The sequence below is a fragment of the Penicillium verrucosum genome (genome assembly GCF_028828655.1).
Source record: "Penicillium verrucosum strain IBT 35672 chromosome Unknown utg000002l_segment0_segment0, whole genome shotgun sequence".
NCBI lineage: Eukaryota > Fungi > Ascomycota > Eurotiomycetes > Eurotiales > Aspergillaceae > Penicillium > Penicillium verrucosum.
In genome coordinates, this window is record NW_026643211.1 from 3,768,457 (window position 1) to 3,795,365 (window position 26,909).

Here is a 26,909-nt window from a genome sequence, read left to right on the forward strand (position 1 = left end):
TGTGACAGGACTGTGGTCTCCCTCTTCTTCTTTTCCCCTTCTCCCTTAGCAGTTAGCAGTTACCAGTACAATTGCTCTCTCTCTCTCTCTCTCTCTCTCTCTCTCCCTTCTCCTGGCTTTCTATCAATTATACCAACCCTAGCTACATTATCGAGGTACTCTAAAAAGTCAAGGTTGCACATCGCAGACTAACTAGTTATAGTTATATGTTATAACTAGTTAACTAGTTAGGCATCAACTGACCGTTCGTTCTTTCTGCCTCAGGCGGAATTCCCCTTGCCGCCATTATCTAGACAAATAAACCGACCCCCTCATCTTGTCTCCCAGCTATCGAAATTGCTAATTATCGCTCTTTTATTTTTGATGATAATCTAAGCAAGTTGATATCTTCGTCAATTTTCGTCAAACTTGAGATGGATGAGGCACTCATCATGGAGCGGGCTACTCGTCGCCACGCGCTGGCTAGGATTGAGGGCCTAATCAAGCAAACCACGAGTTACCATGTCGAATCCTCTGACCTGAAGGCGGCCGGTATCCGCCACCTTCCTTTATCCCTTGAAAACGATACCCAACATCATCCATGCTTCTTCAAGCCATACCAAGAAGAGCTGCCTCTCCCGTCGAAGGAGGAGGAGGACGAGCTGCTGGAATATGAGCCTGACTCAAATCACATAATGTGGGATACTCGCTCTATGGAGCTCTTTCTCTCTCACCACTTTCATGATTGCTGGGGATATGCATCGAAGGCGTACCCCAATAACCCCCCGCCCTCTGGTGCATATCGAGAGTATGTTACCCCTCACGGCTACTTTGTCATGTCTGCTGACCGTTCACGACAGAACTGGGGACTATAGGTTTGGCCAACTGCTGGAGTGTATCGATTTCAACTGGTATGCTGTGTTGGTAACCAACTATCCAGCGGGGAACTGTCCACACTTCAAGGTCATCCTGGAAAGTGATGTGAACGGGGACGATAGACTGCTTCGCGGAGAAATTATGACTATCACTGACATCATGGCTGCTCGTCTGAGAACCAAGACGCTGCGCCCGCATATTGTTGCCCCAGTAAGACTTCCCATGGTGGATTCACGGATTCTAAATGATCTACTAACCTTCCTGTGGTAGATTCTTGCCCTGTCTCTCATGGGTCCTCGTCATGCCCGTGTCCTAGAGGCTGACTTTGATGGAGAGATTCTCAATATACGCGCTTCTGGGTTGTACGATTTCACGCGAAAGAACACTGATGTTGTTCAATTGCTGACGCGATATTGGCTCGGTGATGCATGCGGCCAGACTATGATGGAAGCCTCCTAGTTCGGTGCAAGATTTTGTTTAGGCTGGACACTGCAATATTTTCCTGCTTGTTATGAGCAATGCAGCTCTTATGATAATGAAATTGCTCTCTCGTTCCGAAAACGACGTCTACAACTTGAATTCTTATGAGGATTGCATATGCGCTTCAAAATAAATCTAGTTGTTGGGGTTACCTGACCCTCTTTGACAGGACTGGCAGCTGCAAATAACTTCCTCTCCCTCTTCTTCTTTTCCCCTTAGGAGTTAGCAGTCAGCTACAATACAGTCATATTGCCTACTCCCTTCGTCTAGTATCTCATCAATATTGAACCTCAGCTATATATAGGTTGCTGCTGGCTCACCATTGATTCATGTCCAATTGACAGATCATGCTACTAGATAGCTGTTTCTAAGAAAGTACCAACCGTGGAGGTATGGATGCACAACCAATCCACGGCTTGGAGAGGTTGACTAGTGCACGCACGGGATAAAGCACGTTACGAATCTGACCGCAACATTGGATCTCAACATAGCCAACGGAAGAGACGATGTCTTGTACGGGCTTTCTCGGACTACAATCATACCTGATATCCAACCATCAGTTCATGTCTGAAACAATGTAGCCCACCGAGTCCTCTGCGGTTCTGGAAGAACACGCATGCACCAAGCTGACAGCCCACCCGTAAGCGCAAAATCCGCGGTCTCCCATTCCTCTGCAAGTCTGTCCTTCCATTCTTCTATCCAAATAATCTGTACCTCGCCATAAGGAGAAATCAAGGGCACCATGCCTTTAGGCACGCGTCCAGAAAGCGGAAGAGGCGGGCCGGTATAAAAGAATTCATGCTGAGGATCACAGATACCCGGGATGTTGGATAGATCGCCCGACTCACACTGGCGGTAACATCGTCGACAAACTGTCGAGAACGCGCAGGAGCGGCAGAAATACCAGTATTGCATGGTCCCGATTTCCCGCTTGCAGCCCGAACAGTCGGTGCAACGGTCATATACGATGTCAGGATATAAGGTATCGTCTATACCATCATCATCATCAATGCTAGCATCCAGACATTGATCCTCGCCATCGGTCAATTGTACATTTTGGAGTGCTGGTTCTTGCTTGATCAAGTATAAGGCTGCCCCAAGATCTTCATCGCTATCTGTAACGGCAAGGAATACCCTGAAAAGTCTCATATAGGCATCTATGTCATTTGAAGGATCATCGTCTGATAGCAACGAGATACACTCTTTGACACACCACCGGAGAGCATCTCTAGCGTTTGCGATATCCCCACGATCCCGGAGCCAACTCGACAGGACTAGACAAATATCGTCGAGTTCGATGTCTTCCTTTAGAATCAATGGCCGTTCACAGAAAGGGATATCGGCATCGTCAAGACACAAGGCAACTAGTTTGCTCATTGCCCGCATGCGAGGACCCTTGTCCCAGCTTTCGGAGGAGACTGAGAGAGAGACAACCTCATACCAACCCTGTACCGCTGCATCTCTTTGCCCCTTTTCAAATAAGACTGTCGCGATGAGGTATTTTATTTCCACGGGGTATTCAGATTCAGTATCGACTTTCTTTAGGACTCCGGCGATAACATCAAGATAATTTTGATCCGAGCGGGTTAAGGCATAGTGAATGACCCTATACATCATGAAGTGTCGCATAACGCAGCAGTCGAGGATGAAGCGCTCAAAATCCATAGATGTGCTTCTACTGCCGGCTGTGTCCTCGAAATGAGTGAAAGCAAGGTCAAACACGGACCGCAAACGGTGCGGTTGGTCCAATTCCAGGAAGATCTGGAAGAAGGGCAAAAATTCATTCTCGCGGTTCTCGCTTCTATCTTCCAGCAACAGATTCCAAGCTTCCTCTGTGGTTGCAATTGCATCATCTGTCAATTTGGCTTGATGTTTTATTTGTGCCTTGTTTAGCAAGCGTCTGACAGCATCATAGTCGCCGGCATCCCCATTACCCGCGAAGGTGCTCCATAGGGACTCTGATAATTCAAGATGCTTCAATGCCTCTTCGTGCATCGCAACCTCGGTGCATGCACGAGCCATGTCTCTGTGAATGACGAACAAAGACTGGTCACTGAATGTCGGGGTGCTATGGTTTCCGTCGAGCGAAATTTGAAAATGCTCAAGAGCTTGCGCGTAGCAATGTTTCATGAGCGACTGGGCGACTCGTGCATGCCACATAGGCGTCTGCTGAAGATTTTGTGACTGTGCAGGAATCAAGACGCTAGAAGGCTCTCTGTGATCCCACAATACGGCTGATACCTTTGATATTAGACCGTCCGCACCAGAGTCCTTTATCCCTCTTTTCATCGCATCATATACTGTCAAAATGGCAGGGGCGATGTCAGGCAATCCATCATCATGCTTGATTTCCTCTGGTTCTAGCCAGAGTTTGCTCCAGCGCGTTACTAGATGTGACAGGAGAACTGTGAAGGGACATGCATCACTTGCCACCGCTGATGCTCGGGCGTGATCCACAAAGCTCTGTTTTTGACCTGGAAGAAGCCAACGGAGTACAACATCGGCTCTCTCATTTGCAGTATCTTGATCTTGAGCATCCAGCCAGTATGAGCCGAGCTCTGATGGCTCACACGTTAGGTAGGGTGAGTATGCGGTAATCCCCCTAACAACCAGTTCATTAAGAAACCACTCCTTGTCTCTTTTATTGCTGAAGCCGAACAGACTCGCAAGCAAGATGGAAATATCTCCTCGTATATTTCCCGCCTTTTCGGGATTCGCACGGGTGAGATGTGATGGCAGGAAATTCTTAGCATATCCCCAGAGGACTCCCATGAATTTGTCGGAACAAGGCGTGTACCACTCGTTGATGGCATAGAGAAAAACATATAGGAAGTTCACTTCCACTTGATCGACGTTGACATGGATTAGTCCGGATTCTGCAGACGTCCGGAAAAATTCATAAAAGGAGCTATGCCGAAGTGTTACAACGCCACCTTCCTCGTCAGGGTCGTCTTCATCATCGTTGGCTCTGATATAAAACAGAGAGGAGTAAATCGTACGGATATCATCTTGAAGATTCATGAACTCCTCCTTCAGGGTGAGCTCGAGAATAATTTCAAGCTGCTGCACGGTCAGTGGCTTTTGAGCCAAAGCCACAAAGGAGAGCAAGATGTTCAACTGCGCAATCTGTGATGCAGGCTCTTCTCTCTCTGATATCTCATCATCAGAAAATTCTTCCCACTCGGACAGTTCTTTACTCAGCCGCTGCAGTTCTTCGCGAAGCATCGCGCTGATCCCTCGGGGCATTGTCCTAACCACTTTTCGGATCTGCTCTTTAGTTCGACAGCGCAAAACAGATTTGATGACGAGATTGGCCCATTCCCACATGCCCTCGGCTTCCTGGCTGATTTCGGTGATAGTTTCTTCGAGTAAATCGGGGTGCCCACGAAACAACTTGGTCTTCTGTAGTTTCTGCGAAACGTATTCGTGGAGATCGTCCTTATTCTCGTGATTACCGACTTCAATCTCCGGGATCCAGTTCAATGAATGCTCGTCGAGCATGGAGCGCACCGAGTCCCTACTAAGAAGCACAATTCGTAAAGGGAAGGTTCGGGTGATATCGTCTTCCGCTAAGAAGCCTTTCTCCAGCAGACTGAAAAGGACTTCTTGTTCCTCTGTTTCAGCCTCATCAATACCGTCAATCACCAAACATGCTGTGGTGGCCGATGGAACGTAAGTAAAATAGTTTAGGAAGAGTTTCTCCCAAAGGACGTAGTTGTTCCCTGGGTCTTCTTTCATGCAGAACTCCTCGGCGTGCACCGCAAAGCTGGATTGTTGCGTGGCCAGCTGCCATGCTATGGTTCGCAGGGCTTTGTTGAGGGATCGTAAATCGACATCGCTGTTCTTGTAAAAGAAAGAGGCAACCACAGGTGCCGGGGTTGCGGATGGCTCGTTTGAAAGTTCGGTTATGATTTTGGATGCCAGATGAGATTTGCCTACTCCAGGGCCGCCATGAAGCCAGAGGAGCGGTTGAGATCCTTGCCACCAGGACCGAAGCCTATCTTCGACCCAGCTGCCGGATCCCGGTATGCGATTCTGGGTGATGGACGAGAAGACCTGGCCAGATGCAGAAACTGGGTCTAATGATGCTTTGACCCTTTCCAGCCTCTCACGATCCTTTCTATGATCATCTCTATTGAGCAATTCCTCAGTATTTCTCAGGGCTTGGTGGGTGAGATTCAGCCCATGGGCAGAAACCATCATATGCTCCTGGCTTGTCAGCTCCTCTAGCTCACCTAGCAAAGAGCTAATTGACGTATCCTCAACCAATATATTCTTTGCCCACTTTGAAAGTCTCGCCTTGAGTGAACCTTGGCTCAAGAGCTTTTGTGACGCTGCGCAAACTCTCAGGGAATTAACCAGGACTTTCACGATAATTGTTTTCATCCCCTCACTAAGGGTGATCCCCTTGTATGAGTCCAGACGCAGAGCGAAGTTTCCCAGCTTATGAAATAGATCGAGGATGCCGTTAAATGCGTCACTAACTCTGCGCGCCGCCCGGACCAGAAGGAGCATCGCGCCCATGATCGATGATGCTGGAGGGAAAGCTGCAGCGACAGCACCAGCGATCAGATCACCCCAGCTTTCGAAGGGCGCCATAACCATTTGCATTGCATGTAAAAGGGGTCGCTTTTTCATTCGAAAATCTTCAAAGTGGTCTCTTTCAGATTCTAGCTGGTGAGACAAGTCCTCAGGCCCCTGTACTTTGGGGAAACGCTTCTCCATCAATGAAACTCCGGTTTCCCTGTCATAATCCACGCAGGCGCTATGCCAGAGGGACGGCAGACTGCTATCAGAAGGCTCCCTTGCAGTCACGACCATGGTGAGCAGGCGATTTAATTCTGGGAAATGGAAAAGAGGGAGTTGCACACATATGTTGTGCATATAAATCATATCTCGTGAATTCAGTCTTATTATCCCCCGCAATAGTGGGGGCTGATATTCCACGTTGCCAAGGTTCCTTATTAGGAATAGTTATGTGCAGTAAGCCCTCTAGGGTTGAGTCTCTCGTATACAACATGAGCTGTTGTCAGGACCTCATAAGAATTATCACGTGTAGAAGCCATTTCTGCTAGTAAGGTCCCTCCCCTATAGGTGGGTTTAAACTATGTAGCGACCTCTAAACTAACCTCTAGATATTAGAGTAACCATCAATTAACCGTTTATTTTTTATAGGCTGACGATCAACTTATTTACAACTATATATATAACTATATATATATGTCATGACACGCACTATATATAACGGAGCCTGGACTATCTGAGCGTAATGCTCAGATATAGTGGTCTTTTGGCCTAGTTTGTAACTCGCCAGTCCAGGGGCAGGTTGTAACAATATAACTATATAGTAAAATTAACATACTCAGATGCAAATTATAGTGGGGAATCAGGTCGTCACCCTTTTTTTGGCACAGTTTATTTATGTAATCGTTGATGTACAAAGGATACAAAATCCATAGTTACCAGATATGTTGTAGTTACATATTGAGAATACATGCTCCTACACTCCTACACTCCTGCACTTCTCTCATTTCACTTGGGCTGATCGCCCGGGTTCTCTTGTATGTAAGGCTGGGTATGAAGCTGAATTGCGGGGTGCTGAATCAATCCGTATTCCATCGAGCACATAGCATTGAGCGTTCCCCTCTCCAATATGTACATATAGTATGTCGGTATGAACGCCCAGACCGCTCGACCCATCTAGAGCGGGGTCTAAAGCGACCCACAAAGAAACAGATTCAAGAATTAACCAGTCGGATCGTATATAGTCGAAGGTCTACGAACCGTCTCGCCTTACGAACATTAGTCTCTCCTAAGCACGGTTAGAATCGTAAAAGGATTACCCCGCCATAGCCTTTCCTTTCCCCAACCACCTCCAGATATGAAGAATGGACCAGGTCTGTACCGGATACAACAAAAGGTAAAAACTCATTGTATCTACCTTGATATTTGATCTTAAAGTGTATGATTGTTTAAGAGGAGCGAAAAGAAGGAACACATTAAGCAATCCATGACCTTGAAGGGTGTGTTGGTGACCGACTTTCGTATATATGTCGTATATCAACAATATATTTTACTACACTGTTCCCCCAAAGGATGGAGACTATGGTGATCCTTCTTGCGGTAAGACGTCAAACTATACCCCGTACCCCAGCGCGTGACTGTAGCTGACGTACAACATTGTAGCTAGATTATAAGAGTACTGACTCTGTGAATGGCGAGAGTGTATTGAGTGGATAGCCGATCAAATATCAAATGTAACAAGTCACAAGTTAACCACGGGAAAGAGTGGGGTGGTAAAGACCCCTCTCGTCACTGGCACCCGTTTATTTTTCTTCTGCATCAATCATACTATGTTGCATGGAGTAGGTATATACTCTTGGGGTAAGCTAAAGTCCAACCCAGGCACCGTGCGCGTAGTCGATGTGGGCTAATCACCGCTTTGGCCGAAAAAGGCAGCTCGGACCAACAGGAAATTCGAGTACCTACGTACTAGTAAAAATGCTATTTCCCCAAGTCTTCTTCAAGAAACCTGAAATGCTTGTTTGATCTACATATGTATCTTTCAACCCCCTTTTCTTTTTTAATAAAAAGTGTTTTATTTAATTCAGCCTTTTCCCCAACTTGGTGATTGTATCTGCTGGTAACTACTTTGTTATCCACTAATGCATGGCTTGAACTATGACGTGAGAGTAATTAACTATAACTAGATGATATTCATTATGACTCACACCATAGACTTACACAAGTGCATATTCTAATGTTGCTTACCATTATGCTCCCTCAATCCTACATAAAGATACCCTATTATATTCCGGCTGAGCCGGAGATAGAAGCAGTGCCAAGTGTTTCTTTATATGCTGGAGGAGTATAATACTCCATCTGGACCTCCACGTGACCGGCGGAAATACGGGAATACGATAACAGGGTCTTCTCGGACTCGGCGCTCGGGAGCTCTTGAGTTTTCGCCCGGACGATCTATGTGGGTCTCCAATATCAAGTCCCTCATACCACGTTCAATCACATTCACAGTCGATTTAGGGCTTCTTCTTTCCTATATTTTGGCTTTCGATTGGTAATCAAAGCAAAAAACAAAAAGGCTTCTCGAAGGTGGAATATCGTTGAATATTCGTTTTCAGAACTTTGGAAGTCCTGGAACACTTCGAACGTTATGTAACACGGGAGAAAGTTCCGGGAGCCACGGGTGTTTCAACGGTTAAACGGGAGTTCATATATATAGTCCCATCCTTGGTTAGGGCTGTACCTCTATATACTTATTTTATATTTCATATCACACATCCCACGTTGGGGGATCGGCATGTACAGTGAATGTTGACTAACCGATTATCATGTAACCAGTAACTCCAAGATATACCCGTGTAGAATACGGAGTACAGTACCTTGTATTCAAACTATAGAAGTGGGCCTAGATCGCCGCTCCAATGACGGTGCTAATTTCCTTTAAGGAATCCGCGTCATCCGCGCCTGGGCATGTCGTAGTCGCATACGGAGTACAACGGCCTCGTATTTCCTCCGCCATAGCTGGATCTCGGAATTTGGAGAGAGAGCGGAAGGCCTTAGATGAGGATGGCAAAAAGTGAAGCAATTGGGAAGTATGGTTCTTGGTTATCCGAATGGAAAAAATTCTCCGGGTCTCTGCCGTCTCAAACCGATCAACCCATTGTTGCCGTGATAACCGGTCAGAGCTTCCACGTCTGGTGACGAAACCCACTATGTGGCTACGGACCATACATCTGTCCTGGCAAATGGTTTTTCGGATTGATCCTGGAAGAAGGGATTGACCGTGCTTATAAATCGCACCATATCCCCTGCAGGGCTGGGGCCGCTGGTTACTACACCTCCTCCTCTCCTCCCGGGCAACGATACCTAGTATATACCTTTTTTTTATATATATCGTTAATAGCTTGTATAAAGCCCATCCACCATGGCACAAATACTCTCGGAGGCACCGCAACATCCCGGACGCAGCGGACGAGGCTCGGAAAGTGATAGCTCGCTCGACGAGATCGCGCAGGAGAAGCAGAATGCGCTGGTGACAACACTCGGTCCTCATGGGAAGAACCTCGACAATTCTGCATCACCGAAGCGGTGGAAGAGTTTCTGGACGGCATTCCGACACCTCGCGCACCTAACCCCGAAACAAGTTGACGATTTCATGGCGTCATACGTCATCTATAACCTAGACTGGTCCGATGAAAAACAAATGACCGAGTCTCTGGGCGCCAATTACCAAGAGAAAGTCGGCGATTGCTTGAAATCCTATTACGGAGTCCTGAACCACCTTTGCGCACTGGGCGATGTCGAGAAAATGTACATCCCACCCTGGATGAACCCCAAATCCAACGTCCTGGAGAACCAGATCCTGTACGAGCGCTCAATTGCACAGGATATCGGGTTGGGGGCGGGAAAGAAGGTGCTGGATTTGGGTTGTGGCCGCGGGCGCGTCGCAGCCCACATGGCGCAACACACCGGCGCCCAGGTAACGGGTCTCAACATCGACCCGAACCAGGTCGAGCAGGCGACGACCTTTAACAAGGAGCGCGGACTCCAGAATAATTTCGTCACGCAAGATTTCAACGACCTCCCCCTGCCCTTCGCCGACGAGAGCTTCGATGCATTTTACCAGATTCAAGCAATGAGTCTGTGCAAGGATCTACCCGCCTTGTTCCGCGAGATCTTCCGTGTCGTCAAGCCAGGCTCGAAGATCTCCCTGTTGGACTGGGTTAGCTTGCCGGCTTACGACGCTAGTAATCCGGAACACGCGGAGCTCATGCGTCGCGTCAAGCCTCTCATTGGTGCTGTCGGTACACCCACGCCGGAAAGTCTTGAGGCGGCGTTGAAGGAAGCTGGGTTTGAGGTTGTGCGGTCGGAGAACGCTAGTATCGATGGTCTCCAGGCCCCGCTTATCGATACCGTCGATGTATACTTCCGCACCCTGCGCCAAGCAATCCTGGCACTGGTCAAGGTGCATGTGCTGCCACGACACTTCAAGACCCTGATTAACCGTCTTTGTTTAGATGGTCAGGCTTTTGTTAAAATGGATCGCATGCGTTTGGCTACGACGAGTTATAGTATCATTGCGCAGAAGCCCAAGGCTTAGGCTTCACAAGGTTCCTCAGCGGGGCGAAATATGTGAAGCAGTTGGACGGAAGTACTTGATTTCTTGATATCAGCCCTCGGGACTATGTGGATATCAAGTCGGATCAATATCCAGACCACATCCTCCTTCCACCTCCACGTCATCGCCCCTCACGAAACAATACATACCCTGTACATTTATAATCAACGGATTAGAAGGTTGTCGGATTTGATGCATGGGGAGTTTCGGTTATCTATTTCGGTTATTTTATTCTTTGTTTATAGTGGTTTCTTGAGCAATGAGTTCCATGAAGGGAGTTTAGTTCAACTGCATATACATCGATCTGATTCACAATACATAATTTATTCAAATATATCTTGCTTCTGAATGACTATCTAATATAAAGAAGCAGTAAAAAAAGCAAATATAAAAAATAAACAAACACGAGAACATAAAGTAAGTAAGTTTAAAGAGTCCCCAAAAAATGCAAAAAAATGCAAAAAGAAAAAAAGAAAGGTCGTGCCCGGGATCGAACCGGGATTGCTGGTATCAGAAACCAGAGTGATGAGCCATTACACTACACAACCGAAATTTTCGTTGTACGGTATTCGAATGTTGACCCTATAAACCTAAGTGTGAGACTAAATTACAAGTTTACTTTTACAAGAGACTACTTTTTATGCTGTAAGGTACTGCACCATTCCCACTAGTCCCTATTAGGAGAATTCCATACACCCTGGTATCCCCCTAGAATCTGGGAAATGTTCAAGTCTGCTTTGAGCTGCATCTGCATGGCAGCGTAAACTCAGCACATCTTATCTGCACTGTTCCAACCTACTCCTTTCCCCTCTCCCCAACCACCCCCCCGTGACCGCGGGGCCAGTCCCTCCATAATCTTCAGGCGCCCCGTAGATCCCATCCCGGCTTTTTCTCCCCCACAACAATCATATCTCCAATCTACCAGTACTTCATGTCTCCTTTACCGTCTTCTGTCACAGCGCTGTCTGCGCCGGGTAAGGTTCTTTTAACCGGTGGCTACCTCGTTCTAGACCGCGGGTACACGGGTACCGTGTTTGCGCTTGATGCCCGCATTCATGTTATTGTCCAGCAGCTGAGGAGGGGTCACCGCCGTGGGGCATCAGGATCTGGGCCCGTCGGTGGTGCCGAGGCACCGTCTAATTCGGGCGCCGAGGACCAGGATGGCCAGGATACCGTTGTTGTGCGTTCCCCGCAGTTCCTCAATGCGGTGTGGGAATATGGTGTACAGCGATGTGGGAATGGTGGGGGTGTCAAGGTCATCCAGAAGGGAGATGGGTATGCTGGGCTGTTGCTATTTCTTTTCGCGAAGACAATTGACTAAAATTACCTTACATTTCTTTTTAGACCGCGAAACCCCTTTGTCGAGACCTCTCTCAGCTATGCATTGACTTATATCAGCTACGTTGCCGACTCTAAGGACTTCGGGTCCCTGTCTGTCACCATCATGGCTGACAGCGACTACTACTCGGAAACCGCTGCCTCTAGAGGCCCGACATCGCAGGGACGTGGTGGGCGCTTTGTCAATTTCGGAGTTCCTCTTTTCGAAGCCCACAAGACAGGATTAGGTTCCTCGGCCGCCCTCGTTACTGCGCTTGTCTCCGCCTTGGTCATTCACCGTACCATGCAGCCGGAGGACCTCGGTGCTGGTCGGGACAAACTCCACAACCTCGCTCAAGCGGCCCACTGCGCAGCCCAGGGTAAGGTCGGATCTGGATTCGACGTTGCTAGCGCTGTCTACGGCTCGTGCCTCTACCGACGATTCTCGCCGTCAATTTTGGAGTCTCTCGGCGATGTAGGCTCGGCTGGTTTCGAGGAGCGCCTCTTCCCCATCGTGGAGGACTCCGATCCCGAGCATCCATGGGACACCGAGTGTGTTGACTTTGGCATGCAGCTCCCTCGTGGGATGCAGCTGGTTCTGTGCGACGTGGACTGTGGTTCCCAGACACCCTCGATGGTCAAGAAGGTTCTCGAATGGCGAAATAACAACCGCAAGGAAGCCGATATTCTCTGGGCTAGTCTCCAGAATAACAACGAGCGACTGCGTCAAGAGCTCAAGCGCCAGGCTCAACACCCCGATGCGAACCCCGAAGGCGACTTTTCTGATATTCGCACCCTTATTCAGCGAACACGTCAGCATATTCGCACATTGACCCGCCGGACGGGCGTCCCCATTGAACCAAGTGTGCAGACCGAGCTGTTAGACAGTGTTTCAGAGATCGAAGGGGTCATTGGCGGTGTCGTCCCGGGGGCTGGAGGATACGATGCCATCGCGCTCCTGATCCAGGATGACTCCACTGTAATTGCGCGTCTGAGAGAGCATCTTGCGAACTGGACGAGCTCGATCGAGGATGACTTTGGAGGCAAGATCGGCAACGTACGACTGCTTGGCGTGCAGCATGGATCTGAAGGTGCGAAAAACGAAATGCTGGAGCAATATGCCGGTTGGGTCTAGGTCTAGGTTGCTCTCTGATTTTGAAACAAGGCAACCAGTGTCCCAGCCCACCATGACTTATCAACAACGTGTTTCGGCTACCAGCTTAGCCTCCCCCTATTGCATCCTGGGCTGGACCCTCCAGAAAATACACAGGCCTGTAGGATAACTAATTGCACGGAAATCACGGGCTGAAACATCGACTTTGACTCGGATGTGTTTTCTATCTTTTACCTCCTCGTACTCGTGCGCTCCATCAGTACCCACCTATCTGCGTCTCTGTCTTCAGGCTTATCCCCCCCTGCATATGCACCACAAGTCCTATGCTTGGCCGAGGGTTGCCCGTTCCTTTTTCTTTTCTTTTTCCCGACGTCCCCCTGTGTGCGACCATGGTCTGTTTGCCAGGTGTTTCAATATGGACTGGACTGCTCTCAAGGGAACGAACTGCGCACGTTGATATTTTTCAGCTTCATGATACCTAGCATATGAGATATTGAATACACATAGCACATAGAATCCACTTGCATTTCATGATGACAGTGAACTAATGAAACAGTGATAACTGCATGTTTACTCGGTATTATAGTCATGAGATCCCTCCCAATCGTTGTACAGAGGGTACAGAGCTACACATGTGGAGAAAGTGACCTGTCTATTGTATGCAACTATCCCGAGATGTTCAGATCCACATACGGAGTACTCCGTACAAACAAGACTTCTCTTGCCCTAACTAATTTCCCCGGATCGTCATATCTCCAATTAATCTTCCTTATCGACATTTATACTAATACTCAATTCAAGTAGTAGACGGCAAGTAGGCTGTAAGAAACGGCCGCAAAGCAGGCCGTTCTTGGCCGTCGATTTGCAGTATGCCACCGACACATAACTCTCTCATTGTTTCATATTGCTAGCAGCAATTTAGATCCACTAATGTTGTAGTTATTAATTGAAGCCTATAGATGCTTAAAGATATCTGAAGATCTAGATTATAATGTTATGAAATTAATGCCTTCTAAAATGGGCATAGGGACTTCGAAGTAAATTGAATCTGAAGTGAATATGAAGTGAATCTGAAGAAAATTGGTAGATTTCTTGGCCGCTAGTTTAGGGGTGGGTGAATCTTTATAGGATAGACTGGTCAGCTTCTTTGGCGCATGTTCTTCCGTTATACCGTGAGGCGCCATTCAAGGTATAATCGTCTGGATCAATCCCCATATTAAGTAACTTCGTGACGAGTTTGCTTGAGAATGACAGCGTGACTCGCTCATGAGCTTTTGAGGGTATTATTCGAATAACCCCTTGCTGGCGCTGTGTGTCGAGTGTCAATCTATAGGGAACCTCAAGGGGGTTTCGATCTCCAGCTAATAGCTCCTGTAGAGGTTGGGATATGTTCTTCACGGTGATAAACTGGTTCGAGTCGGAGTTAATTTGTCGGCATACACCGTTTGCTGTTTCTCGAAGGACAGTAATAGAAGAGGCAGACAACACCACAGCACCCGGGATTTCGAATGGCAGGTACGAATAACTGACCCTCGCTGCTTCCAGTTGCGAGGCTCGAGACGCAACGTCTGACTCGGACCTGTCGATAGACTTCGCCGAGTCGACATACTTTGTAGCTAGGGGGAGATAGCATGTTGACTGAACGGGGGCGTGTGGGGAAGAGGAGGCAGAAGAAGTGAAGTAGAAGATTACTTGTACTCCGTACTGATGGACCGTTATCGATAAGATGCACGGTCAGCAGACGGTGACCCGTTTGCCGTTGTAGAATCGTAGAATACTAAGAATACTATTTTTTATAGTATTATTAAAGTATTAAAGTATTAAATAGTTAACTAAAGTACTAAAGTACTAAATTATTAAACAGGTTTTTTTTTTTTTTTTTTTTTTTTCCTTTGACTCAAAAATAGGGGAAAAAGAAGGGAAAATGATTTGATAGTTTCAAGGTCGTTCAACCAGAAACCAGACAAGAAGTCTGTTAGGCTTGCAGATCCCTTTTTGCCTTCTTTCTTCCCTCTTCAACCTATTCAAATACAATCGAATATCTATTTGGGAGAGAGGGGGTTTACATACGGAGTATATGTACAGCCATTCCATTCCATCCATTCTATCCATTCCATCCACACTAGTTGAGGCATTATCCTGCGCTTCCCGCTTAGTCTTGTCTTGACTCCTCACATTCACATCTCTCCCTCTATCTCCCATTCCAACTCTCACGGAATACCCTTCTTTTCCAAATCCCCCGTTGACAGCCCCTTTCCAACGGGGAAAAGTCAATCCTTACCTGCCATCGGGGCATCTCAAAATGTCTACAACACTTCACCCGGAGTCGGGGTCAACCTCCAACAGAGATATCAACCAACCCCCAATCACAGCATCTCCGCAGGATCAACAGACCACGGCCCCAACCATAGAGCTCCAACCCCAATCAGATCTTGTCGCTGATACGTCCATCCCATCTGTCCATGATCAACCACCCGCGAACCAGAGCCACCCCGCAACTGGCTCAAGTGGCGAAACTGAATCCGCCCCCCGTCATAACATCACCTACAACCACCAACCCTCTTCAAAACAACGCACCCGCTGTCGTGCTGGCACATACCACTACACCGCCTTCAATGGAATCCGAAGAGCCAAAAACCGCGCCCGAGACCTCAACAGAGCACTCCGATGACGGCTCTGGGAAGGAACTCGAGGAGGATGCTGATGCTGGTCCGTCGCTGGTAATTACCCTGCTGTTGACGACGGGGTCGCGACACCCTTTCACTATCGATGGGAAATATCTAAAGAAGCGATCGGTGAATGTTGAGAACTACGATCCGTTCTTGATGAGCGTTTACACCCTTAAGGAGTTGATCTGGCGCGAATGGAGATCTGGTAAGAGTTCACCCTCGATTTAGACCTCCACATGGGCATCGGATGGGCAGAATACGTCTTAATCTGTGATGTCATGGAATGAGAATAGTTAAGCTAACGCCGTTGATGCAGACTGGGAAACCCGACCATCGTCACCGAGCTCTATCCGTCTAATTTCGTTCGGGAAGTTGTTGGATGATAAGTCGCCTGTTTCTGGTACGTTTTTGTCACTAATGAATGGTTGCTATGGTTGTAGACTTTGACACTAACAACCCTACTAGACTCCAAATTCAGCAAGGAACATCCAAACGTTGTCCATATGACCGTCAAGCCGCAAGAAGTCGTCGACGAGGAAGACGCAAAGGGAGCAAAGGCACAGTACAGCCGGGAGCGCGAAGCCAGCGAGCGCAGTCCCGGATGTCGATGCGTGATTCTATAACTCGCTGCCCCAGCTAGGGGTCTCAGGTGTGAACGGCCTGCTCCCGGCAATGATGTTGTCCGTTGCGTACATCCTTTTACCATGATACCTACCTTTTCTTCCTTGCCCGTCCTCCGCCAACCCTTCATTCCCTATCTACCTGCCATTGCAGCGATACGCCTAATTCTGCCTGGATGCAGGTTCAACATCCCTGTTTTGCCGAGCTAACATGGGCGCTCTGGAAGCGGCGTGTGGACATTTCTTTCCTCTGACTGGACCTACATCCTGGGACTATGGGTTTCGACTTATTCGTCTTATTTCTGTGCCAGGTCTGGGCAGTCCCCTTGTTCGGTCATCGCCATATCGTCTGCATGCGGGCCTGATTCATCTATCCATGCATCTTCTCTGCTGGAGTGCTCCGGGTTTCTTTTCGACTGTGTCTTTAGAGGGCTCGATCTGAAATTCGTTCTTTGCTTTTCGCATTGCTGTCACCATTATTCTTACCCCGATTTCTCGATATATACCCCCTCCAATCCGACTTTCCTTTTCTGTGTTCTCTTTATCATTTCCTCTGTATTGTTCCTTTCCTCATGGACTTTCGTGTACTTACGACTTTGACCCGTTGCTCTTTCTTTGCTCTTTCCCTCTTTTCCTTGCGTTTCATTGCCTTTGCTTGCTTTTATAACGGCCTAGGGTGATTACTAGTAGTGTACAGGGTGTTTTTGGAGAAAGCCCCGAGGTTGATATATTTCTTTGTCATATATTAAATAACTTCTAAAGCGCCTATATATTCCCGCGGTCTTCGTTAGAATTGCTAGTCAAGCACTTGAGGTTGACGAACAATTTAGGGTAGCATACTAGTAGTTCATTTATACCGCGGAACCAACCCTCTTACATATATCACGGCTGGTGGCGGATTTTGGAGTTCTGCTTGGTAGAAATAGACCATGGATTGATTCAATATATCGAGAGTACCGCACTGTCTTAATAACAGACAGACAGACACATCAGAATGCATCAAGCCCAGTGATCTATCATTCTATTTGACGACATAAGGGTAGGAGTATGACGAGGGACGTAAGAGGAGAATAATAGAACACATCGACATAGAAAAGCAGAAAAACAAAAGAACACCATATCATCAAAGCCATTAGAAATCCATCTTGAGCCTCTTCTCCATCTCATCATGGAAAGCAGGTGGCTCACGGAGGTCATCACCTGAAGCAACCAAGTTAGCCAAAACACATCCAACACCCCTAATATAAGAACGCAACATACCATGGTAAATATCCTCCCACTGAACCTCACTATCCCGACCTCCAATAACAAGAATATCCTCATGAACATTCCCGCCCCGCACACCGCCAAGAACAGCAGGCCGGAAAGTCCCATCCCGAACGATCTTCAGCTCCATCCCGCGACGAACGGGCTCCGCAATACCATACGCCCGACGCAGTCCCTCCATCTTCATGGCGTCCTGTGTAGCCCGCCACGCGAGGAGTCGGGCCTCGAGCGGGTGCGTAGATGACGGAACCTCGCTGCTGGAGTTCGTGGACGACCCGTGCGCGGTAGCGGTCTGCGTGAGCTTGTTGCGGAGAGTATCCGGGAGACCTGGGGCGGAGGGTGCACCCTTAGATGGGCGGGGTGCTTGGAGGCTTGCTTGTTGGCGGGTTGTGAGATTGCTCGTTTGTGTTGCGTTGCCGCTTGGGGGGGCGATGCGGAGGGACTGGGGGTTTTTTGTTAGTTTTGTGTTTTGAAATTGGGGCTGAGATAAATTGCGGATTTCAAGGATGGGAGTTTAGGGATAAGAGATGGTGGTTCTAGATGCTTTGCTTATGGGCTGGACTCCAGGGTGAGGTCCCGGGTTCCGTAGCTTGATAACGTACCATGATGACGGATGGATAATGCTAGGATTTCAAGATCAAGGGTCGAAATCACAGATTGGATAATTCTAGACGTGTATTCAAAGCTCAGAAAGGAGATAGAAAAGTAGAAACAAGAGCCAAAGGGAGGGATGCAAGATGACAAGCACCGATGATGCTTCAGGCAGAGAGAAGCAGCGCGGCCAGCTCCTACGACAGACGAGAGAAACCAACAACGCAACCACCCCCCCAACCATCAAATCACGTGCCCTCCACTTCCGCCGGACCAACCCAATTCTATCGCGAGATTCTTCAGCGAAAGGGGATCCAAATCGCACATCTCACACCACCCAACATGACCCAATTATTCTCCCCAATAGCCCTTCGGGCTCTACGGACTCTCATCCACCGTCCTGCGGTCTCATCGCCCCTCTGCCGCACAATCACCACATCACCCGCTATCTCCTTCGCCGCGAAACAATCCCCCATCACCTCCCGCCTCAACTCCCACCCCGTCTTCCGTACAGCTGCTGCTGGCTTCGCTGCCGTGCCGAAGCGGCAATTCTCTAGCTCGCCGATCATCCGCGCTACGTACAACCAGGTCCGTCGCGGTATTCGGACTGGACAGCAGGCTCGTCGTGGTGGATCGCCTGCGCTGAAGGGTACGCCTGGGTTGAAGGGTGTTTGTCTTAAGACTGGTGTCACTAAGCCTAAGAAGCCTAACTCCGGTGAGAGGAAGGTGGCAAGAGTGCGGTTGAGTTCCGGGAAGGTGATTACTGCTTATATTCCTGGTGAAGGTAAGATTTACTTGCAATTGGATTGGTGTAGGGAAGAGGATCCTATGGATTCTGTTTCCGGAGCTGGATACGGGGATTTTTTGGCTAATTTTCTTGTACAGGCCACAATATCCAGCAGCATAGTGTTGTTCAGGTCCGTGGTGGACGTGCTCAGGATTGTCCTGGTGTGAAATATACCCTTGTTCGTGGTGCGATGGATTTGGTAAGTCCTTTTCTTTTTGGTTGTGGTTCTACATACCCACTTTCGGAGTGTATTTCTAGATCTTTTACTGATTGTATGTTACTAGGGTGGTGTTGGAAGCCGTATGACGAGTCGCTCGAAGTACGGTGCGAAGAAGCCGAAGACCAACTAAAATGGATTTGGGGATACAGGTTGATTGTGGTTGACCTGCTGTGAGATTATACAATTTTGGCCTTGTTTGAGCAGCTGCCGTATATGAGGTAGCCTCATGGGGCTACTTGGATTTTGCTTCTTGTGCTCTTCGCTGAGCAACTTCTGTTCATATTTGCATGTAACACTACGGATTGCGTCTGTTTATTATCATATTATCTCTTTCGATATTCAAGCCCTTTAAAGTCAACTGTGTCGGTGTCTTTGAAATTTTAAAGGTATAGAAAATGGTTCCCTGGAATATCACTTTACTCCGGACCCATGCAACAAAACAGAAACAAGGACGAACGCTCGAAAATCAATAGTAACACATGTCAGACATCGAAGTAAAACCCCTTGAAGGTAACGCGATAACGGGAATCAAAGTGAAACAGTTAAAAGGTAAACGTGCAGGTTTTTACCTAAGCGTGGTAAAATCAATAGCATATTGCTTCATCCAGGTGAGATACCCACCACAAGCCAGAGCAGTGGGCAAAGTGCACCGGATTTTACCGAGGTTTTGTAGTTGCCGCGTGAATGGGTGACACTGTCAGCCTCCAAAAATGCGCAGCGCTTCATATCCAGACGAGACAACCGACCCGCGCATTGTCGCCAATAAGGAAACGGCTAGGCCATCCTTGAATAGACCCAGAGGGACCATGGACAAGATGAGTAAATCAGTCGTATTTCGTGTCCCATCCGTTCGGCTTCTCCATCTTGGTGATATCGAACCAATGCTTGGTGCCTGTATGACAATTAGTTTTGTACCAAAGGTATAGATCGGTGGGGTATAGACATACAAGAGTAATCCTTCCAGTCGAAGTTATCCTTCGGTTGGCAGGAACATCTCAAGTCGAGGCGTTTCTTTTCCTCCGAGGGGCAATGTGTGAATGGGACATGGTAGTAGGCGATGTCATCCCAGAAGTGGATTTCCTCTTTCTTTAACATCATAGAAGCGGCAATGGAGTGAACCGGTGCGTCGCCCCATCGCTCATAGAAGAAACCACCGTCCTTGTCCAGAGAAGTGAAATAGTCAATATATGCGTCGGATCGCAGCCACTCCAAGCTGCCAATTTCAAAGTTGGACCACTAACAGAAAGGTTAGAGAGGTTGAAGTTTAACCGAGTTTGAAGTACTTACGAAATGGCAGTTGTTGTAGGTTTCTCCACCGTCATTGCTGATGAATTCCATGGCATTTCCCTCGGAGATATGCTCAGGGTGACTACCTGTGAACTTCTTCACACTATCCCACAGGGTAGGAATGGTCGCTGCATACTCATACAGACTGATGACAAAGCTGTACTTCTTGTTGTTCTCCTTCATGAAGCGGAACGGATCAGAGTCGACATCACAGTAGAGCTCAATGCTAGGCTCAACGCGCCAGTAGTACTCGAAGTTCATCATGAGCGGGTGGCGGAAGAAGAACCCGGACTCGTAACGGCACATATGGCGGTAACTCTCCGAGCCGCCGTAAATAATCTTCTTGCGGTCCATTTCCTGTCGCGCTTCTTTGGCCTTGTCCTGGTCGATCCACTCTGGGTATGACCAGTGTTCTTCGGGGATGACACCATAATGAGTTTTGCCGGAGACCAGTGCGGTGGTCAATTTCTTGAACTCGTCATCGAACTCTTTGTCGTTCAGGAATACCCAATCATAGTTGTAGTTGTGGTTGAAACGGTCTTCGACTGTTCGAATGGACTTGACCATGTCCCAAAGGTCGGAATTGCGCGCGAGGGTGACAAAGGTGGCATTTACACGTTCGCCGCGGTGTGAACCGACAACTTGCGGTTTTTGTGACTTGACTGAGTCGTATGTGGGGGTCTTGGGTGTAGGAGTGGTTAACCCGGTGGTAGGCATCGGGATGGAGGATTTTGAGACGACGAAGAAGAGCGCCAATGCCTACTTAACGTTAGCAACGGATATTCGTGAGCATAAAAGAGAGACTCACCACGATGGCAAAGACTAGATAGCGCGCATATCGAATAGTGATAGACATGGCGATGTGGGGGGGAGGAACAATGATGATTCCCCCGACAAGTGGCAAGGCAACAATAGAGGTCAGATCGGCGCAGTTGGAACCAATCCAGATTAAAAAACGAGCGACATCAATAGAGAATGAGATAGAAGTAAAATTGAGGAGCAGTCACTGCAAATCTCGAAAGGTGTTTTAGGGGGTGGAGGGGAGATTGAAGGTGGAAAAGATGAAAGGCCGCGCAAGACAATGATAACCGCTTTCAGCCACTTTGGGTGTCACCCAATTTGAGACATTCTAGTTGCTCAGGGGGGAGGATATTATTAGAGTACCGGGGTTAGTGAGATTGTTGTACTCCGTTAAGTTCATTCGATATTCGATCTTGGAGATAATGATGTCAAATCCACTTTAGAAAAGAGATTCTCGTTAACTATTTATACAAGTTCGAGGTAATGCCTCTCTTGTCAACTTGATATTGTTACTATCCGAGTATGTACATTATAGACATATGTAGTTATAAGGCCAAAGTAATATCAGGTAGACTTTATAGTCTTAAATAACCCTATAACATCTTTATCTTCTCTTGATCTTAAACATTTCTCTCTAACATATCCAAAGCTGTAAAAGATGCACATCAGAAGTGAGGATCGACAACCTGTGGCTTGGCAAAAAGCACGCATTTCTGCCTGAGGCATCCGCACTCCAGAACTTCCCGTCCATCGATCGCACCTTTCCCTTAACCTTCCCCCCCACTAAGCTATTCACCTCCCCACCTCTTTCCCATCCTTTCTCATCCAGAGGATGGCTTTCTTTGGATTTGATACAACCTTACCTAGGGACCGTGATGGTCCTGGGGCCAAGGGGTTCTTCGAGAACCCAGATCCCTTCGCCGATATTGCTCGAGCTAATGCGCTGGGAGATGACGACGTGTGAGCTTATCTTTTTTGATAGATTGGAATGCGCCATTATAGCCATTATACTTATCATCATTTAGGATTGATTTTGAGGATACCTACGATGGTCTCGGTGACCAGCTTCCCGACGATCAGGATGAGTTCAACGATGACACGTTTGGCGGAGCCGGGCCCGATACATCTGTTGGCAGAGACTTTGATTTCTTTGGACAGACTGCTCAGGTTTCCGATGCCATTGGTGAGGAGCAGGTTCGCTTTAGTCTACAAAATCCCAATGCAGGCCGAGTCGCCCCTCAGCCCGCTCAAGTTCCTGTTCAGCAGGCCGCCCCCCCAGCAGACCACTAAGCGCTCAGGCTATGAGAAGTACTCGGATCCTGGCTATATTCCAGACTTGCAAGCCAAATCTAGTGTATGGGGTGTGTCGCAGAAGAAAGCTGAACCCGCTGCCGCTCCTGCTGAAACAGCTACCCCGAGCCGGAAGATGATGAGCTTGGAAGAGGTCGAAGCACAGATGCGTTATCATGGCCATACTTCCGCGACCCCAGCCGCAGAAGCCTTTCTGCGATCCATGGTGGACCAGCCTCAGTACCCTCCTCAGCTGCAGCACCTCCAGACGCTTCCTGATGGATTCCCTCCGGTACCTCCCGAGTTCATCCAAGCACAGATGAAACAGGGCCACCTACCCCCGCAAATGCCACACCCACCGCCCGGTATGCCGGAGCTTTACGGCGGCCCTGGACATATGCCACCCGGTGGGCCGTTGCATGTGATGCAAAACGCCAACCTCCCCCGCAAAACATGCCGCCTCCTGGCCCGCGCCATGGTGGGCCACCCCAGGTCCAGGCCCAGCACCCTCAGCTGCCCCAGCCGCAGCAACCTCTTCAACAACAGCAAGGGCCGCCGCCCAGCCGGGGATCTAACAATGGAATGCCGGTTATCACTAATCCGCAGCAACTCATGCATCTCACAGAAGAGCAGCGTAACACTTATTTGGTGGAGGACGCCAAGCGGGCAAAGCGCAATCACAAGATTTTCCTCCTGTCCCGCGGGAATGGTCTGATGACCCCGCAGGATAAGAATTTCATCACCCGTATCCAGTTGCAACAGCTGGTCGCGGCTGCTGGAAATATCGCGGATTCCGACCCTGAGGCCGTGCTGGCGGAGGACTTCTACTACCAGGTCTACAGCCAGATTCGAGGCGCACCGCGCCAACATCCCCATCAACCCCTCGGTCACTTCGCCCAGACTTATCTGCTCCAGACAGGTAACCGGCTCGGTGGGCATCGTCGGGGCAATTTCCAGAGTGCCGATAACCACATGCAGCGAATGCAGCAGCAGGTCCAGCGTGCTGTAGAGGCAGCAAAGGCTAAGCCCAAGAACAAGCAGCTCATCATTGAGGGCAGCTTGGGAAAAATTTCATTTAGCAATGCTAAGGCCCCCAAGCCGATGCTGAACATTAAGCGCCCTGATAGCTCAGAGGGACCTAAGCCCAAGAAGCAGTCGGATTTGAGTCTTAGTGATCGCAAGTCGATCCTTACGAATCTCGAAGGTGTTTACAGTGCGTTGATGGCAATGGAAGACATGGAGCGCACGATGCCGCCACCCCCCGAGGAAGGCGACGCCGAGGCAATCCAAGAACACATGGAATGGAGACAGAGACTTCACTCGCTCAACCGGAAATTGTGGCAGTCATTGAAGGTGATGGAACCTATTGTGTCGAACTCGACGACACCACACCCCTTTATCGCATTCTTGTCATACCCCAAGGGCAAGAAAGCCATTCCTCGCATCTTCCGTCACATTGACCAGGAACAGCGTGTCACTATTCTCACCATGGTTGTCCTCCACCTGGATAGTCTGGATGTGGTCCGTCTTGCTCAGCCCGTGCCCGGCGAGGCCCAGCCATCGCTCGGTGTGCGCGAAGCCATTGACCTGTTCTCGCTGGCTGTCATGCCCTGCCTTTTGGGATACGTGAACGAGGCGCCATTCAACATTATTATTGGTCTTTTGGGATTGGTCATTAACCAAGCCCATGTGCAGACTGTGGCTCGTACCAAGGTTGGCTTGGGCATTTTGACCATGTTGCTCAGTCGTGCCGAGATCGTCAAGGAGGCCGGTCAGGCCTCCGAGCACGATTGGCAGCAGTGGGTTGTGAAGTTCAACGTGTTGTTTGATGCTTTGGAACTCGGCTTGAATGACATTTTCCCTGGATCGATCAGCTCCGGTGACGATATGTATGTGTGGCAGTTCCTTGCCGCCGTGGGCATTGGCGCCAGTCCTGAGCAGCAGCAGCGCCTGGTTATTGCCGTTAAGTGAGTGTTTCCGGTTTGATATAGTGATACGCGAAAACAGTGCTAATCAATTTATTACAGGGACCGAGTCATGGAGACCGTGGGATACAGCAAGACCCTCCCTGCCGACATGGGTAGTCAGCGTCTGAACAACGTCAACCTTTTCATGCGAGCCATTGGTCTGGACGTTGAGCTCCTCGGTTAAAATACCTCGATCAATAAGGGTATTATAATTTTGAGCCTCCTTGGGTATCTACCCTTGGCACGTTAATCAATTCTGTCCCAGCTCTTCCAGACTTGAATGAATGAGAATGAGCCCTGAGGCCTTGAGTACTCAATGGTCTCATGACAATGCTGAAATGCAACCACAACTATCTAGCACATCTACAGGGAATACGGGGCCCCAAAAATCAGGTTATACTATTGTACCTGACCCCGGTTTATTTTACAATTTTTTTTTTTTCCAATACCAATTTCACTTCAACGTTCTATATTCAAACAGTAAATAAGATGTGGTGGAAACATTTGAAATTCCCCGGGAACGGGGACTGGTCCCCCTTGCAGATGTCCCTATTCGGCGTTGAGACGTTGTTTGCAGGAAATTTAGGAATTTCAGGGGATTTCGGAGAATTCGAGGGATTCGAGGGATTCAAGTGATTCGAGTGATTTCTCTTTGCGTTGCACATCCTTGCTCATCCTTGCATATCCTTGCCCGTTTCGAGACTCAGGGCTGTTTTCACCTCTCCCGGTCACAGCACATCTTCGATGTACTGTCCGCATCAACAATCAACAATGGCCTAATAACCTCGAATAGGAGAAGGGAGAAAAAGGAAATTAAGAGGTTCAATTGTGTAGATCAATGGATATTTGGAAATTAATCCTAAACCAAAGAGATGAAAAAGAACAAAAACGACACATCAAACCACTTGGCCGCATCATCACATATCCACGTGGGGAGGCGGCCCAGGTCCCCCCCACCTCCAATTTCCCCTTAAAAGCTGCCCCTCGTCCGCTTTCTACTCCGGACCTCTCCGTATTTTCCATCTTTCCTGTTAATTATCACGGAATTTAAATCATGTCTGCTGGTTCAGTTCTTGTTGCTGGGTAAGTGGAAGTGGACAATTCCCTATTTAGCTTATTATATATTGGAAACTAACTCCCGCTAGTGGCACGGGCTACATTGGCTCATTCACCACCCTCGCCCTTCTCGAGGCTGGTTACAAGGTCGTCGTTGCTGACAACCTGTACAACTCTTCTCCTGAGGCTCTCAAGCGTATTGAGCTTATCTGTGGCAAGAAGGCCGAGTTCTACCAGCTCGATGTCACCGAGGAGAGCAGCTTCGACAAGGTGTTCGAGGCCCACCCCGACATTGACAGCGTTATCCACTTCGCTGCCCTGAAGGTATGTATCCTATGAGACACCAAAAAATAACCCGTATCGCATGATCCAATAGCTAATCCAATTGTCTTAATCTAGGCCGTTGGCGAGTCTGGCGAGAAGCCCCTGGACTACTACCTGGTCAACGTCTACGGCACCATTAACCTCCTGCGCTCAATGGTCAAGAACAATGTCACCAACATTGTCTTCTCCAGCTCCGCCACCGTCTACGGTGATGCCACCCGCTTCCCCGACATGATCCCCATCCCCGAGAACTGCCCTCTGGGCCCCACCAACCCTTACGGCAACACCAAGTTCGCCGTCGAGACCGCCATCACCGACGTGATCAACGCCCAGCGCAACAACGCCACCAAGGCCGGCAACGAGGCCGAGGCCAAGAAGTGGAACGGTGCTCTGCTCCGCTACTTCAACCCCGCTGGTGCCCACCCCAGCGGTATCATGGGCGAGGACCCCCAGGGTGTCCCCTACAACCTGCTCCCCCTGCTTGCCCAGGTTGCTACTGGCAAGCGCGAGAAGTTGATGGTCTTCGGTGATGGTATGCAACCCTTCCTTCCCCTCACCCGCTTCCTCCCTCATTAGCAAAACCCCCCCAATCTAACATCTCACCCTAGACTACGATTCCCACGACGGAACCGCCATCCGCGATTACATCCACATTCTGGATCTCGCAGACGGCCACCTCAAGGCCCTGAACTACCTCCGCGCCAACAACCCCGGTGTCCGCGCCTGGAACTTGGGTACCGGAAAGGGCAGCACCGTCTACGAGATGGTCCGCGCCTTCTCCGCCGCCGTCGGAAAGGACCAGCCCTACGAGGTTGCTCCCCGTCGCGCTGGTGATGTCCTCAACCTCACTGCCAACCCCACCCGCGCTAACACCGAGCTTGGATGGAAGGCTGAGCGTACCCTCGAGCAGGCTTGCGAGGATCTCTGGCTCTGGACTAAGAACAACCCCCAGGGTTACCGTCAGGAGCCCCCTGCTGAGCTGGTCGCTCAGCTCAAGAAGTAAATTTACTTCGGGTGATGTAGTCGTGTTCTGTGGCTTGTAATGAGTCTTGCCTTTGTTGATAGAGAAATCCTAAAATTCTGGATTTAGTTGGTAGAATACATGAAACGAATTTCCTTTTTTTTT

At 48.9% G+C, this 26,909-nt stretch overlaps 10 protein-coding genes across 10 annotated transcripts; 7 read left to right on the forward strand and 3 right to left on the reverse strand.

Annotated features, from left to right (window-relative positions):
• Window positions 1–413: 413 nt before the first annotated feature.
• Window positions 414–1,314, forward strand: N7516_007084 (uncharacterized protein; the record flags this gene model as incomplete). Its single annotated transcript, XM_057219804.1, has 3 exons — window positions 414–787; window positions 840–1,065; window positions 1,126–1,314. 3 exons carry the CDS (start codon window positions 414–416, stop codon window positions 1,312–1,314), a joined length of 789 nt encoding a protein of 262 aa, XP_057073895.1.
• A 582-nt stretch (window positions 1,315–1,896) lies between these two features.
• On the reverse strand, window positions 1,897–6,156 carry N7516_007085 (NACHT domain protein; the record flags this gene model as incomplete). The annotated part of the gene is made up of 1 exon (XM_057219805.1): window positions 1,897–6,156. One exon carries the CDS (start codon window positions 6,154–6,156, stop codon window positions 1,897–1,899), a length of 4,260 nt encoding a protein of 1,419 aa, XP_057073896.1.
• Window positions 6,157–9,280: 3,124 nt separating this feature from the next.
• N7516_007086 (class I SAM-dependent methyltransferase) lies at window positions 9,281–10,456 on the forward strand (the record flags this gene model as incomplete). Its single annotated transcript, XM_057219806.1, has 1 exon — window positions 9,281–10,456. One exon carries the CDS (start codon window positions 9,281–9,283, stop codon window positions 10,454–10,456), a length of 1,176 nt encoding a protein of 391 aa, XP_057073897.1.
• A 949-nt stretch (window positions 10,457–11,405) lies between these two features.
• Window positions 11,406–12,926, forward strand: erg8 (phosphomevalonate kinase; the record flags this gene model as incomplete). The annotated part of the gene is made up of 2 exons (XM_057219807.1): window positions 11,406–11,749; window positions 11,819–12,926. The coding sequence occupies 2 exons, from the start codon at window positions 11,406–11,408 to the stop codon at window positions 12,924–12,926; spliced, it is 1,452 nt and encodes a 483-aa protein (XP_057073898.1).
• A 2,441-nt stretch (window positions 12,927–15,367) lies between these two features.
• Window positions 15,368–16,197, forward strand: N7516_007088 (uncharacterized protein; the record flags this gene model as incomplete). Its single annotated transcript, XM_057219808.1, has 3 exons — window positions 15,368–15,779; window positions 15,891–15,974; window positions 16,040–16,197. The coding sequence occupies 3 exons, from the start codon at window positions 15,368–15,370 to the stop codon at window positions 16,195–16,197; spliced, it is 654 nt and encodes a 217-aa protein (XP_057073899.1).
• Window positions 16,198–17,326: 1,129 nt separating this feature from the next.
• Window positions 17,327–18,065, reverse strand: N7516_007089 (proteasome maturation protein; the record flags this gene model as incomplete). Its single annotated transcript, XM_057219809.1, has 3 exons — window positions 17,327–17,394; window positions 17,455–17,902; window positions 18,063–18,065. The coding sequence occupies 3 exons, from the start codon at window positions 18,063–18,065 to the stop codon at window positions 17,327–17,329; spliced, it is 519 nt and encodes a 172-aa protein (XP_057073900.1).
• A 145-nt stretch (window positions 18,066–18,210) lies between these two features.
• N7516_007090 (mitochondrial 37S ribosomal uS12m domain-containing protein) lies at window positions 18,211–19,264 on the forward strand (the record flags this gene model as incomplete). Its single annotated transcript, XM_057219810.1, has 3 exons — window positions 18,211–18,835; window positions 18,937–19,037; window positions 19,123–19,264. The coding sequence occupies 3 exons, from the start codon at window positions 18,211–18,213 to the stop codon at window positions 19,186–19,188; spliced, it is 792 nt and encodes a 263-aa protein (XP_057073901.1). The 3' UTR covers window positions 19,189–19,264.
• Window positions 19,265–19,882: 618 nt separating this feature from the next.
• Window positions 19,883–21,201, reverse strand: N7516_007091 (glycosyltransferase family 15 protein; the record flags this gene model as incomplete). The annotated part of the gene is made up of 4 exons (XM_057219811.1): window positions 19,883–19,950; window positions 20,006–20,294; window positions 20,346–21,104; window positions 21,154–21,201. The coding sequence occupies 4 exons, from the start codon at window positions 21,199–21,201 to the stop codon at window positions 19,883–19,885; spliced, it is 1,164 nt and encodes a 387-aa protein (XP_057073902.1).
• A 727-nt stretch (window positions 21,202–21,928) lies between these two features.
• N7516_007092 (deadenylation-dependent mRNA-decapping factor PAT1) lies at window positions 21,929–24,587 on the forward strand (the record flags this gene model as incomplete). Its single annotated transcript, XM_057219812.1, is given in 5 exon segments — window positions 21,929–22,106; window positions 22,172–22,340; window positions 22,372–22,914; window positions 22,929–24,403; window positions 24,464–24,587. 5 exon segments carry the CDS (start codon window positions 21,979–21,981, stop codon window positions 24,585–24,587), a joined length of 2,439 nt encoding a protein of 812 aa, XP_057073903.1. The 5' UTR covers window positions 21,929–21,978.
• Window positions 24,588–25,457: 870 nt separating this feature from the next.
• N7516_007093 (NAD-dependent epimerase/dehydratase family protein) lies at window positions 25,458–26,819 on the forward strand (the record flags this gene model as incomplete). The annotated part of the gene is made up of 4 exons (XM_057219813.1): window positions 25,458–25,486; window positions 25,549–25,783; window positions 25,859–26,315; window positions 26,392–26,819. 4 exons carry the CDS (start codon window positions 25,458–25,460, stop codon window positions 26,784–26,786), a joined length of 1,116 nt encoding a protein of 371 aa, XP_057073904.1. The 3' UTR covers window positions 26,787–26,819.
• Between the last annotated feature and the right edge of the window lie 90 nt (window positions 26,820–26,909).